The sequence below is a fragment of the Nymphaea colorata genome, chromosome 8 (genome assembly GCF_008831285.2).
Source record: "Nymphaea colorata isolate Beijing-Zhang1983 chromosome 8, ASM883128v2, whole genome shotgun sequence".
Lineage (NCBI taxonomy): Eukaryota > Viridiplantae > Streptophyta > Magnoliopsida > Nymphaeales > Nymphaeaceae > Nymphaea > Nymphaea colorata.
The window spans coordinates 20,988,062-21,001,921 of record NC_045145.1 but is presented as its reverse complement, the minus strand read 5'-3'; the positions used below and the strand labels follow the sequence as shown (position 1 = coordinate 21,001,921).

Below are 13,860 nucleotides of genomic sequence, written 5' to 3'. Positions count from 1 at the left end.
TTCTCAGGATTTGAGATCTACCGATCTAAGATGAGATTTTCACCGTTCTAATCTTGGGTTAGAAATTTTTTAATGTAAAAAGTAACATGAGAATTTCAAATGCGGATCTTCGGTCTAACATAAGACATTTAGTTGGATGAACCATGAATTTCAATATTGATCGTTTACTACATCAGAGGAAACATACCATATCAGACGCATAGACACCCCTTCAAGCTACGGCTACTTAAGTCGAGACTCTATAAGCCCGAGACAATCACTTGATGTCACTAGTCGACACGCATAACAGCCATAATTTGCTCTCCCAAATCCAATCAGGGCGGGATCCAATTCTATTTTTCTTCAAACAGATTTCAAGTTTTCAGGTTTTAGCGCCTCAAAACAGAAGAAGTCTTCTAAGTTGCTGCAGCAGAATGAGCAGATCCTATGATCTCAATAGTACCCAAAAGAACAAGCACAGGGCACACTTCCTTGATTACAGTAAACTATTGCTAAAGGATAATTTAGCGTGCTGTTTAGCCCAGAGTTGTTTTAGTGTTCTTGAGTATCAGACCACCAATCAAACAGTCACACCCAGATTGTACTTCGTTTGGCCTTGAAAAGTTCCAACGTTTCTTAGAACCTGGCATAAAGGAACATAATTTCCGAACATTTATCCACAAAGTTGTTTACTCCCAAAAAGTACCAGTTTTTGGTAGTCAAACAGAACAAAAAATGGATGATACTGATAATTTGGTAGAATCAACTTTTAAATCGCCAAGCAACCACAAGTTTGAAACCCACAGAGATCTCTCACTGAGGGAAAAAGCTGGGTATGATTGCTTATATGCAGGAGGAAACGCTTTTATCATTTGGAGGCTTGGCAATATGCAGCAGATGATGTGAAAATTGAGATCTGTCCCAAAGGTTAGTCAATATAAAAAAACAATAGATACTTTGCAAATTACAAGTTGAGAATGCACAATCATTCACAAGTTGCTTTAGCAACTACACATGTTAATCCAGGTTGTTTCCCTTCCAAACCATTCAAGGAAATACAAAACCTGTTTGGAGAAATTTAACCACTTTGGCTAGGAACCTTTACTGGTGCATGTTTAGCCCTCACTCAAAAAAACAAAGAAAAAAAAGAGAGAGATGCAAAGCGCTGCTTCTTGACTGCTGTTCCAGATCCCAGAAAACCTAATCAAGAGAGGATAAGAATGCTGTCGGCTGTTGAAGAAATAATGCACCAACTGATCGTTTGAGGCCAACAAGCACATTCCCTAAGAAGCCTGAGAGAATCGTATCGTATGCATTAGTCTCTTTATGTGAAGAATAAAAACGATACCAGGATGCATTTACAGCAAAACAGGCGACTGATGTAGGCTTCGATATAATCTTCTCCTCTTCATTCTCAACCTCTGCCACATGAAAGGCTGCACAAAATTTTCTCTAGTCTCTTGTGGAGGCCTTCAAGGTGATGCTGGAACTCCATAAATAAATCTTTTTGTTTTAGGCCTATGATGTATTCCTGAGTTCCCTTATGAACAAGTTTCAAGTTTTGAGGAAGTTCTTCACTTTTTTGCAGAATATTTCTCTCCTAAAACACATAAAAAGTAAAATAATCAAACAAGCCACCCAAAAGGTTGCATTCAGCTTCCTATAAGAAAGATGAAGGATTTCAACGATTTGGAAAAGACTTGAGCATTTCTACATATCAAATGCAGGGTGAGGCAGAAACCACAAACAAGATCCACTCAAAGCATGAATTCGACTTGTGAAAATGCATACATGTAAGTACAAGTGAGGAAGTATAATGAAGCCATGGATCCGGCTCATACCACTATAAATTATTTCACTCATTTCTTAATAAAACAAACTTTTCATTGAAAAACAGTGGGCTTACTCACCCGCAGACGCTGCTTGTTATGAAGATCATGTTGACATGTTAACATGAAGAAAGAGTCATAACATCTCCACAGAAACGTAGTGATCAAAGACACTTAAAAGGAAAAGGACACAATCTTTCACAACGAAGTGTAGAACACAGAAACATGAACTACATTTTCAACACCAAATAAGAAAAGTCAAATCTAACCTCCACATTTAGCCCTAGAGAGCCATATATCATGTTCGGTGTTCCAGATCTATGCTCCATTATCACCCATGGCCTGCAAAATCATTACTGTCATATCTGTAGGCCAAGTTTGGGCAGTAGACATAAAAATGTGTGCCACAAGGAAAATAGGAAAGCCAATAAGACTGAAAGGTGTTGTAGGAATTTTATCAATAGCTGCAGCAGGCTTCCACTTCATGATGAGAAGTAAGAACCGTATACTGCCATATTTGAAATCTAAATTATAAATAGCATGTCAAAGTCATAAAGTATGTAGGTCACACTAACTCTATCAATCAGCTTGTTACCTAGCACCTATAAGAAGGCCAATGTTTCGTAACTTACATAAGAAATTTCCATCAGCTGCAGAGTCAGCACGTATCACTTCCAAAAGGTGAAAAGAAAAAATCAAAACTGTGCAATATATACAGATTTTTATTTCAAAGCAAGGTTGCATTAACAGTAGCTATGAAAAAGACCAAGATCCTGCTAATCTCTGTCTCATCCTTAATCTTGTTCATAGAACTAAAACACAAGGCTAAAGCCATGGCCAAAGATGCCCAGGCACATACAAATTAAACATGTGATTTAACTTCCAAGTCCCCAAGAAAAAAATATTATACACCATGGTCGATAATTGGACTGTTCACATTAACGCTAGCAAATGCCTACAACGATAAACACTTACACCACCAAGTTTGGTATCCATCTAAAGCGTCTGATACTATGTATGAAAAAATGCATCTTTTGATGCTAGTTACCTGCCACTAACAGACATAATGATGTGATTTGGATCCTCTAGAAAACCAGCTACCTTTTTAAAACATTCTTCGCCTTCTAAAATGACAACTCCTCTAGCATAATTTTCGGTTGCTACGACAGGTGATACAACCGCACTACATTGGACTGATGTTTGATAATGTATGAAGTCCATGATACTTGTTGCAGTCAAATCACGTTCCAGATTTTCAATTATAAAATAGTAGCACTTAGTCAATGTTTCCCTTTCGTACATCTTTCCACTTCCCCCATCAACATCTTCTGTAATTTTCACTGAAAACTGAACATCTGCACCACAAGGTGAGGCCGTCTTATCAGCTGCATCGTTGGGAACCTTGATTGGCTGAGATCTATCTGAAAAATCACATTCAGGGTCCGAATGCAATGACTGCATCCCATGGTCAAGTTTTTCCTGTGAAATATGCAAAAAGGCATCTAACAATGGATGGATTTGTTCATTTCCATGTTCCAACAAGCAAATATCTCCTACATTGGCACAAGTTGTTGAACCAGCAGCACGACCGTGTTGCCAAAGCAACACGAATGTGCAACAGCATTCTTCTTCTCCATCAACAACTTTGTGCTCAGCAGTGCATACCTGCACAGGGGAACAATAAATTAAAAAAAGCAAAAAATTTAGATTGACCCAAAAGGGTTTTGATTGCTTTAATTCACCTGAAAAGTCATTAAGCATAGAAAAGAAAAAGCATCTTCAAACAGTCCTACCATGGAGCTGAATAGGAAAAATCAGCACATTTTTTTCTCGAATGAAATTTCAAAGACATACGATTACCATATTCTTAATAACAGTTGGTCCTAAAAATTCCACTTAAGAAAGATGTGTGCCTCTGTGGACATAATTTGATTGGAGTCTGTTGCCAACTTGCATATTAGGAAGCAAAAAGGAAAAAGGAGAGCTAAATAATGTGTGCATCGAGCTGAAGATAGTGTCTTCATAGTATGGGCCTTATGAGTTATGAGGCACACGAACTTCATTCAGATTCAATGTACTGACCTACAGGGGTGTCGGAAACTTGTCCAGCTTAATGAGCTTCAGATGAGCAGAGTTGCATCGCATCAGAAACAAAAGCGAAAAGAGAGGAAACAGATCCGTTTAAGTTTTGGGCCCAATATACATTTGATGCCTCGGTAAGATATGACTAGAATCATCACCAAGTCAAGTAGGTCTTCCAGCAAAAGAGGGGAGTCAGAATATTACAAGAAGTACAGAGAATAGCCAAAGTGAGACCTGTCTAAAATTTGTCTCCTCTTCACATTTCATTGGTTCTGTCTTGCTCAAAAGGAAAAAGGAACTCCAAAGCATCAACCTCTTTTCATTTCCTCTCAATATCTGGTGCAATAAATTGCAGAAACACTACAGTATGCCCATAAAAGAAGCATTCGCGTCAGAAGAAAACTGAGGGCAAGAAGAGAAACAGAGATACCCATCTCGAACTTCTGTTAGCCCTTTGACCAACAAGAGAAGAAACCAAAAAAGAAATAAAGAAAGAGGAGCACCAAAATGGCAGCAGTGCTACGTGACCAAATAGATCGGGGTGGAGGTGAAGAATCGACGCTGGTGGTGAGTCATATTTTGCTTTTAATTTCACAGATTATAGTGCAGAATCAAATCCCATTTTCAAAGGCAAGACATACATATCATTACAATGAAAACTCGAACATATTATTTAGAAACTTAATTTTTATTGAGATCATTATTGACCTGACCTAAAACTGACTGGACAATCTGGTCCTACAGATTCCAAGTCCCCCATCTCCATACATAGGAAGTTACAATCTAAGAAATCAGTCAAAACACATACTTGCGTTTTGGACCTCAAACGCGAGAGTTTAATATGGGTTCTGCTTAAAACTGAACCAAGCACTTGGGTTGATGGATTTCAACCTGGCGGGACAACTTACATATGTATTCTGCCCACTCTAACTACAAACGCGTCCCTCTATCAAATTATACTTCATTTCTTTCTCCATATCTAGTAAACTAGCCACCGGCAAAACTCTTCGGTCTAAGCTAAAGGCGAGACCTTTCCTCGTAAACATTAACATTTCCCGTCCTCCTCCCTTGTCAGCGCCCAGCTCTACCACAAAATAGAGTTTTATCAAGCAATCTACTCAAATAAAACGGCATAATCTGAATTGACCATGATAAATGACGAAAAACTAAATACAGCAAAGGAACATCTACCTTCTTCACGACGGCATCGTAGAAGGTTACGTCGCCCTCGCTGTTTCTGTGCAGGGCGGAGACCGTCATCCCCTCGGCGACCTGCCTGCACTGCCCGTCCTGAAGCTGGACGGTCGTCCGCCGAAACCTCCGCTGGAAGGCCTCTAGCTCGCCAGACGCCCGAAACGAAGTGCCAGAGAACCACTCGTTATACTCGGAGGAGAACCCGACGTATCTCAAGGTCAATGTCTGGCCGCTGAGCCGCAGCCGGACAGGGTACCAACCGTCGTCCTCCGGCGACCGATAGTCGATCACCAGGGGGTGCTCGCCGGATCTACGCCTTCTCTTTCGCGTCACCATCGCGCCGCCCGAGAGCAGCCCTCCGCCTCGCCGTCGCCCGTCGGTTGGCGAGGACGAGCGTGATTACTGATGAGTGAAGTATCCCGTTGCTGTCACGGAAAGGCGTCCAGCCAAAGGTACTTTAGTCATTTCGAGAAGTAAAATGACTCCGCCGAATCTTCGCGTGCGTTTAAAGGGGCTTGAATATGGTGACATCATTATTGACGTCATGTGTATAATAACAACTTTGGCCCTAAAATGACTCTCGAAGGATGCAAGCCAATCAGATCAAAATCAAATCCAATCTAGCCAAATACGGTACAAGCTGGCTGGATCAAGATAAAACTTAAAATAGAAAATCAATTAAAATAGGAACTCAATTGCGGTTGCTTTAGGCAATTGCCTCCACCAGCTCATAGAATTTGTTTTATTTTTATATATAAACTTCATTAATTTTCAATTTTTCACAAACATATACCCCTTAAAATTTAAAATTTAATGTACCACTGTCCCGTTTCTGGTTCCGCATTACAGATGGATCGAAACCAAAATCCAAAAATCATCAGTTTTTTTTTCAATCAGAGCCAAATCCAAGGAAAAGAGGAAAAAATACAAAGAAGGGGCGAAATTACAAACCAAAAGGAAAAAGAGAAAGAAGATGAGGAGGAGGAAAAAGGATAAAATAATGGAAATAGGATTGTGGAGGCCCCTGTCTTTTTTTTCCTCCCCCTCTTTTGTCTTTACATTTCCATATCTCTGCCGACAAATAAAATCCCCAATTACTTTCCTCTTTTTCGTTTTGAGTGAAGTTATCGTTATTAACAGTTGAGCCATAATGACAAATGCAGCCATTAAAATTTTTAATGTTTTAAATTAGTTGGTGGTTAAGTATTATTAAATATAGTCCTTTGCCCTTCTTAACAAAAGTATGTCATGTAACTTTTTATTTTTGTATTTACTATTTTTCAAAATCTAAGAAAAGCTCTTTTTTCAAAGTTTTTGTGGGAAAGATAGCAGAGGACTTGTATAGTTGTATCTTTATATTATTTTCTTTTACACTATTTTTAAAATTTTCTTGCAAGGTTCTTTGTATTTCTTGAGAAAAACAACAGTTGAAAAAAATTTGACAAAAACCTTTGATTCGCCCTTTTTATTTCTTTTCCTTTTTAGAGTGTTCGGGCATTATTGTCAACTGACGTAAACTCTTTTTTTACTATATGTAATCTATACTTATTACAAACAAGACTTTTAATAAATTTTTTTCTTTCCATCCAAACAAGTTTTCATAATCACTATCTCACGTCCCATGCGCCAAACAAGCAAGTCGCGCTAAAAATAAATAAATGTACATGTACTGAAACATGAGGCAACAAAGAGGCATGTCAAAAAAGAAAAAAAATTGAGAAGATGAAGAATTAAAGAGTTCAGGTAACAGTCACGCATTAAATAAAAAGAAAGGTCTGCTGCTATTGATGTGTTATATTGATAAAGACGACCAATACAACACCTAGGAACTGCATTTTCATCCATTAGCATGAAGCCTTCACCAAAGCCATCTTTACCATGACCAGGACACTGCACTATGAGATCAAGAGGCACAAACGAGACTTTCGTTGATAATGGCGTTAATCGATTCCATACAACCGCGAGAGCAAAAACAATTATTGACCTCATTCAATAGAATGCAACCACAAATGCTTATTGTAACAAGGTATCATACAGAAATATCTTTCCCAAAAAGCCCTGCAATTCCTTTCTTTGGATCCTCCTGCTTCACAATTGATTCCCCAACCAAAACCTGCAAGTACAAACACATCCACCTTTATACTTCTGCAACGGAAACATGTAGGCAGCAAGTAGAATAGGCACCAAAGTCGTATATAATTGAGTTACTCATACATAAAAGATGCTCAGTTCCACCTGTCAATGTTGATACCTACCATACCTATGAAGGGAGGAGAGTCAGTCGATCGTTCAAAAAGCAGTAAGTTGGCAGGCATTATTGAGTTCAGGAAGCTGAATTATGATTCTACCCATGCTAACAATCTTAATTACTAGGCTTATCTCTCCCTTTATTTAAGCAAATGGAAGAGAAAGATAAGAGTCCTAGACTCAAGGATCATGGGCATCTTATTCGCTAGGGCCTTGGAGTCGCTGGTGCCATGCAGTTGGAAAAGCGGACACATGCCAATAGAAAAGGAAGACATCCTCACATGAGTCACATCCATTCCAAGAGGATAAACTAGTCCAAGTGGTTGCTATAAAATTTCATGGTACCAACTACCATGATTAACAACTCTGGCTTCAAAGAAATTGTTCAAACGGAAAGAAGAAAAACTATGAAGTGAGTGCCTACCGCTTTGACTCCAGCATTCTGCACAAACGCAATGTCATCAGGTGTGAAGAGCCCAGATTCCCCAACAACCTACAGGACAGGAGCCCATGTCAGCAAGTTCAATTCATCACAAGTCTGTAGAAGCAATTCTAAGTTAAAGGCCACATAGAAAACCCCACCAAACGTGCATACCCATACAAGTGTGTGAAGATACATATACATAAAGATGTATAGATGAAAAATGTAATATAGATATGATTATAACCACAATGGTATAACACAACTCACAATTATATCCCTCTGACGAATCATGTCACCACGTTTTCCCTCCAGAAGTTGTTTTGTGTTATTAATATCAACCTCAAAAGTTTCTGCAGGTAAAGCCACAAAATGAAAATCTTTGACTTGGTAATTATATATATATATATATATATATATATATATATATATATAAGCATTTTGACTGATCCTACAGTGATAATTTAGGCCCTTTTTAAGGGTACAAGAAAGGAAGCATACGGACACACATGCGTGTGGACATATACACACACTGACATATATATATAAGAGAGAGAAAGAGAGAGAGAGAGAGAGAGAGAGAGAGAGAACAAGCAAAGATGCACATACCAAGATTACGATTATTAATGCCAATAAGTTGAATCCCTTCTATTCCAAGAACACGGTCCATTTCCCTTTCATCATGCACCTAAACAAGAATGGAAACGCTCAGTTAGTAAAGGCCTTCCTTCAGTGCTGAATCTGCTTATAGCCTGAAACACAGACCAAATTGAATTGTAACAAATGACAATTTGATGACAAATAGACAAAAAACATATTTCTAGTGGGTTTAGATAGAAAACTTTAAAGTTTAAACAAATCATGGTAGAAACTATGAAACTGGTGAAAGCCGTAAAGGAACAAGAGAAGAGAACAGAAGATCTATGTTTAGTTTGATATTCGGAACCAGAAGACAACTTATTTCCAGACCCAGCTACAAAGTCTATATTTGAACTGCTACTGAATATTCAAGAGAAACTGCAGTCATTAGGAAGAGATACCACAAGTTCGAGAAGATTAACAAATGCAACACAAACCTCAACTAGTGCTGCTAAGCCTAGCAACTTGCAGATCTTTGACATATATTTGATATCCAGATCAGGCAAAACAGCTGCAATCAACAGTACAGCATCTGCTCCTTTTACTCGAGCATTATAAATTTGCCAAGCATCAATGATAAATTCTTTGCAAAGGAGAGGGCACTGACAATTATTGTTCATGTTAGCAGTTCAGAGACAAACTAATACAGCGTTTAGAGAGAAACTGAACAGTCCAAGGTACAGCAAAGAACCTTTTATGCCAGACTGACCTTTACACCTGCATTGCGTATGGCCTCGAGGTTATCAAAGCTTCCCTTAAAGAAGAGGAAAAAAAGTTGTATATGTTAATATTGCTATCAACAAACTTATTCGGCTTCTAACCAGCAGTATCCAAACTTACCTGGAAATATTTCTCATCAGTCAGGACACTGAGGCATGCTGCACCACCTGCTTCATAGGCTTGGGCTATTTGAACCTACGACAAATGCTCTCATAATTGATAAGAAGAAAGAAGGAAGACAAGTAGTTACAATGGAGACAACTCTGTTTTCTAATGCTGAATGGACTTTGTAAACGATGCAAGATAACAGAAGTTCACAGTGCATTAAAGCAACAAGGATATCATGTCATGTGCAAGTCAGCACCACAGAGTCTAGATTATGCAACAAGGATATCATGTCCTGTGTAAATCAGCAGCACATAACATGGTCACCAATATCTCCAATATTTTGGAAAGATTCAAATCTTATTAGCATTTTAGAGCCACCATATAACAACAAGTATGAATAACATCATAGTCTGAAAAACTGTAAAAAGTATATCAGAATAATATGAGCATGTTCATATTTTCTTATGATATACCATAAGTATATACCTCCCCCCTTTTGCTGGTTCTATATTTATAAAAAAAATTCCTAACTGGTTATTTATTTTTTGCAAGAAAAATACCAGACAAACTTGAGCTTTAGGTTTTCCACTGTTCTCCGTATATTTCACATTTAGAACTTTTAGGATTATCCAGATAGAAACTATATTTTGAGAAAAAAATCACACAAAAACCTGGCTGACGAAACACCAAAAGTAGCATTTGTAATCATGATCTGAATAAAGCTTCTTAAGACCACCTAAAGGCCAACAAGCTCTGATATCTAGACTTCAAGTTCTTCCAGCTTTTAGTGGAAAATTTTCTACAAGTGTATCTCAAACAGAATTAAACTGTCAAAACCATTTAGAGATCAAGCAACTGTTGATATCCAGGCAATTAAGTACTTGAACGTATTGGAGGTTGTAAAGTGAGGATAACAAACTGGTAAGAAAACTGAATCAAGTTTGCTTGTACATGAATTATCTGATCGCTGTTCATATTCAAATTAGTCCACAGATTTTGAATCCGTCGTGGCCTAACCGAAATACATACAACTTTTATAGCAATACTTTTCAAAAGCTATACCATAAAAGTAAGATGCAGTACGCTTGTTAATTTGGCATCTGCAATAGGAAAAGAACTTTCAATATCTCTCAGTTGCATACGAAGAACAAGTGACCGGAAAGACCAAGAGATAATTACCGGATCGAAATTTTCTCGCAGCACTCCTCTGCTAGGAGATGCCTTCTTCACTTCTGCTATTAAAGCTGGCATCCCCGTCCGCAAATGGGATGCCTTGAGAGCTCCTATGAAATCTCTAGCAGGTGGTGCATCCTCAAGGGACTTCTTTAAGGAACCCAAAGGTTTCCGTTCCTTTAACTGGAAAGGGAATATGATGAATACAATCAGTAAGAGAGAGGAAAATGACAAACCAAGCATCATTGTGAGAACAGGCTAGGTTCATGCCTGTGAGACTTCCACGTCCTTGTTCCAAATAATCTCTTCCAGAATGTTCCTAGGAGTATTTCCCTCATTCTGCAAGCGGAATTCAAAAGGACCCACATAATGTAATGGAGGACCAGTTGGTGGACGTCTCCTAATTCTGATTCCCTGGTCAGTATCAACATCACGTTCATCAGGGTTTCTTTCTGAACCCTTTAAATCTGCGCCTTCGTGATCCTCCGCCGGTGTAAGAGTTGCATGCCCATCCTTGGAATCGGACTAAAGAATAACCAGCAATGAATTATAAGGTTCAGAGGTGATAACCAGAAAGCAGCTAAGCTTAGCTCTTCAGCATTCTTCTAAGTATTTCGCCAAATATAAACAAAAAGGAACCCATGACCATGCTCAAAGATTCAAAATGCAGAACCTGGGTGCACGTCAAAGAAAATGCAGATGGTTCACACCCAGAAAGAAATTAAAAAAAGGTTCGAAGTTAATCTCCCGAGTATGTACTAGACTTCTACAAGCAGTTCAGCGAAAGCAATATTTTGGTAAGGAAACGTACAACTAAGAAGCATATAATCGATACAACTGTCAGAACAAGAAACTAAGTTGACAATAAGACACAAGAACACACACATAATCCATAGAAGATGTTGAGAAAGGAAACCCAGCTCTCGAATACAGAAAGAATACGCAACCATAACAACATTGTTTAGGAGAAGTAAACCACCCATCAAGTCCCAATCCTTCCCACCAGCAACGGAAGGGGGAAGCTCATCCTTCTATACATTGGTCTATACACTCATAAAATGTACAAATTTTGCGCAGTTTTCCCAACAAGTGACCGTACACACGCATGCACACACACACGCACCGACGCACGCACAGTCTGAATCAAACTCCTCAGCCTAAAAAAAGCATTTAGTATTAGCAAATTCTTTTGAAAAAAAATACCAACATCAAAACAATAAATAAAAACCGAAAATTTACCACCAGTTCTAAAAATTCTCTCATACGACAACATCATCCAGTATTTCACCTGCTGAGCGCGTAGACGCAAGCACATCTTCTCGACACAGGACCTCCCCACACCTAGGGAGAGAAACCTTCTCTGGTTGAGGATTCCGTTCGATTTAGTGGTTGTAGCTTTCAAGAAATGAACACCAGCCGCAGGCTTCACGACTATTCCCTCCATTCGGGGAATTCTTCCGCTCCAGAGAAAAAGGACAGCGGACCTTCTGTCTCAGACAGAGAGGGCGAAAAGCGGACTTCGGAACACCATCCAATTGTGGGGAGGAATACAGGAAGAAAGTATAGGCTACAAAGTTAAAGGCCGTAAATAAACGCGCTATTCTTCGTGGGAGTGAAATTGATCGGGTTAGATCAAATCCAAATCCAAGAAGTTCTTTCCAAAGTATAATCAGGTTCAACTTGTATTTGGGTCAGATGCAATCATGTAATAACTTGGTCTAAGTTTTTTCCTTCTTCAGAATGATGCGCTGCGTTGGAAGAGACTGCTTAATCATTTTAAGTATGTTTGTTTTGTTAATCTTTCATTTCATTTCCAGTGTCCTTTTGCAGTATGTTTTTATAAACTTGGAGCTGGATTTCATCCTGCAATTGAAGATCGTTCACATTTTAATTCAGTTTCTTAAGCTATCTTAGTCCTCCATACTTCGATACATTTTAGTCATCAAGCAAAGATGAAAAGTAAGTGTTATAGGCAGGCCAACAGTTTGTCACATGGGACTTAAAAAAGAGATGCATGAATTTGGACTTCGGATGGACAAATCCAAAACCATATCCAGATATTCAATTTAGACGAATTCATGTTCCAAGATAATTTGCTTTTGATTTGAATGTCACAATGTCTCACCAATCAACTTGCTTTCGATTTGAATGTCACATTTTAAGTATGTTTAAGCTTTCCTCCCAACAAATGAGGTGGTTTGCTCTGGCTTAGGTGAAATGAAAAAACAAGGTAGCGTTTGGATGGCACATTAAAAAAAAAAGTTTTGTGAAAGCTGGTTTTTGAAAAAAAATAGTTTTTTTTAATCAGTTTTGAAAATTTGATTTGTGTGTTTGGAAAAAATGAATCCAACATTTTGCTTAGAAATACTAAAAATTGGGGAATTCCACTTTTTTGGGCTCATTCTTTGCCTACAAATTCAGAAAAAAAATTGCAATTCTATTGGTGGCCAGATTTTTTGATAAAAACTATAATGAAGAGCCCAAAAGTAAACTTTACCTTACCTAAAGAACAAAAAATGTTAAATAAAGAAATGAAAGATATACTCGGTGATAACCAGCACCGAACAAAAATTCTAGTTGGGATCGTTGTTTCTCAAAATAACATAAATTTTACTTGAAGAATCTTAGTTGACAATTTTCATCAAAATGATAACCTTTGTTTAGGAAATTACAGAAAACGGTCTTTTCTATAGAATATAAGTAAAAAGTAATTCTAAAATTCAAATTATCCTTAACAATAAATTTCCCATAGGTGAGGGATAGTGTCAGAATATTGTAACATAACTACTTTTTTTGAAAAAAATATTTTTAAGTACACATGTTGAATAGTTTAATAAGACATGGTTTAGTAAGGCTGTACAACTAGTAGAGCCAACTCAAGCTCAATTAAAACTTTCTTAGTTAGGCTCAACTCGAGCTCTACTTGTTTGTAAATGAGCTAAATGAGCTGAGCTCCAGTTTAACTGAAAGCTTGAGCTTATAAATAACTCGAGTTTATGTTGCATGAACTCTACTCGATTAAACTTGAGTAAACTTATCTAATCTAGGTTATTTTTTTTAATTTACAAATTTAAAACCAAGAAAAGAGATCAAGTCAAATAGGGAGTTGGTTAGTGATAAACGAGTTGAGCTCGAGCCAAGACTCAATCCATCAGAGTTGAACTTGAGCTGAGTTTATATGTACAGCTCGACTTGAGCTTAGGGCGAACTCAAGCTAACCAATATAGGAGTCGAGCTAATCAAGCTTGAGTCCGTTTATAGCCCTAGGCTTTAACGAGCCACAATAATTTAAGGGATGTCTTTTTTGTTTTCAAAGTGCATCTGAATTGGACTATCAGATAGGGAAGGGCGCATTGCACGGGGTACAACTTTCACGCCGGTTCCTGTCAGTCTTAACACATAAACCGCTTCTAAATCCCATTGAGATTAAGACATCGAGCCTGACCCACAACAATGTTATTTTTTATT

General features: G+C 38.1%; 2 protein-coding genes across 4 annotated transcripts; both read right to left on the bottom strand.

Annotated features, from left to right (window-relative positions):
• Positions 1–907: 907 nt before the first annotated feature.
• Positions 908–5,544, bottom strand: LOC116258549 (uncharacterized). Of its 3 annotated transcripts, none has more exons than XM_031635735.2 (4): positions 5,082–5,544; positions 2,857–3,473; positions 2,078–2,150; positions 908–1,579 (listed from the first exon to the last, which is right to left on the bottom strand). In XM_031635735.2, exons 1-4 carry the CDS (start codon positions 5,418–5,420, stop codon positions 1,394–1,396), a joined length of 1,215 nt encoding a protein of 404 aa, XP_031491595.1. In that variant the 5' UTR covers positions 5,421–5,544; the 3' UTR covers positions 908–1,393. The 3 variants fall into 3 exon arrangements, with proteins under 3 accessions (XP_031491595.1, XP_031491597.1, XP_031491596.1); XM_031635737.2 differs by having other exon boundaries at positions 3,109–3,473; XM_031635736.2 differs by lacking the exon at positions 2,078–2,150 and having other exon boundaries at positions 1,395–1,579.
• A 1,297-nt stretch (positions 5,545–6,841) lies between these two features.
• LOC116258550 (indole-3-glycerol phosphate synthase, chloroplastic-like) lies at positions 6,842–11,947 on the bottom strand. The gene is made up of 10 exons (XM_031635738.2): positions 11,681–11,947; positions 10,663–10,917; positions 10,399–10,575; positions 9,232–9,306; positions 9,101–9,145; positions 8,829–8,993; positions 8,362–8,440; positions 8,023–8,105; positions 7,756–7,824; positions 6,842–7,197 (listed from the first exon to the last, which is right to left on the bottom strand). The coding sequence occupies exons 1-10, from the start codon at positions 11,834–11,836 to the stop codon at positions 7,114–7,116; spliced, it is 1,188 nt and encodes a 395-aa protein (XP_031491598.1). The 5' UTR covers positions 11,837–11,947; the 3' UTR covers positions 6,842–7,113.
• Between the last annotated feature and the right edge of the window lie 1,913 nt (positions 11,948–13,860).

Bases quoted from the DNA above. Each gene is read 5' to 3' on its own strand.
- LOC116258549 (XM_031635735.2), bottom strand. From the start codon at position 5,420: ATGGTGACGCGAAAGAGAAGGCGTAGATCCGGCGAGCACCCCCTGGTG. The intron at 2,151-2,856 runs GTAACTAGCATC...ATGATTTTGCAG, and splicing joins ATTATGTCTGTTAGTGGCAG to GCCATGGGTGATAATGGAGC. The intron at 1,580-2,077 runs GTTAGATTTGAC...TATGTGTTTTAG, and splicing joins CTCTAGGGCTAAATGTGGAG to GAGAGAAATATTCTGCAAAA.
- LOC116258550 (XM_031635738.2), bottom strand. From the start codon at position 11,836: ATGGAGGGAATAGTCGTGAAGCCTGCGGCTGGTGTTCATTTCTTGAAA. The intron at 10,576-10,662 runs GCATGAACCTAG...TTCCCTTTCCAG, and splicing joins AGGACGTGGAAGTCTCACAG to TTAAAGGAACGGAAACCTTT. The intron at 8,106-8,361 runs GTATGTGCATCT...CTTTACCTGCAG, and splicing joins CATTAATAATCGTAATCTTG to AAACTTTTGAGGTTGATATT.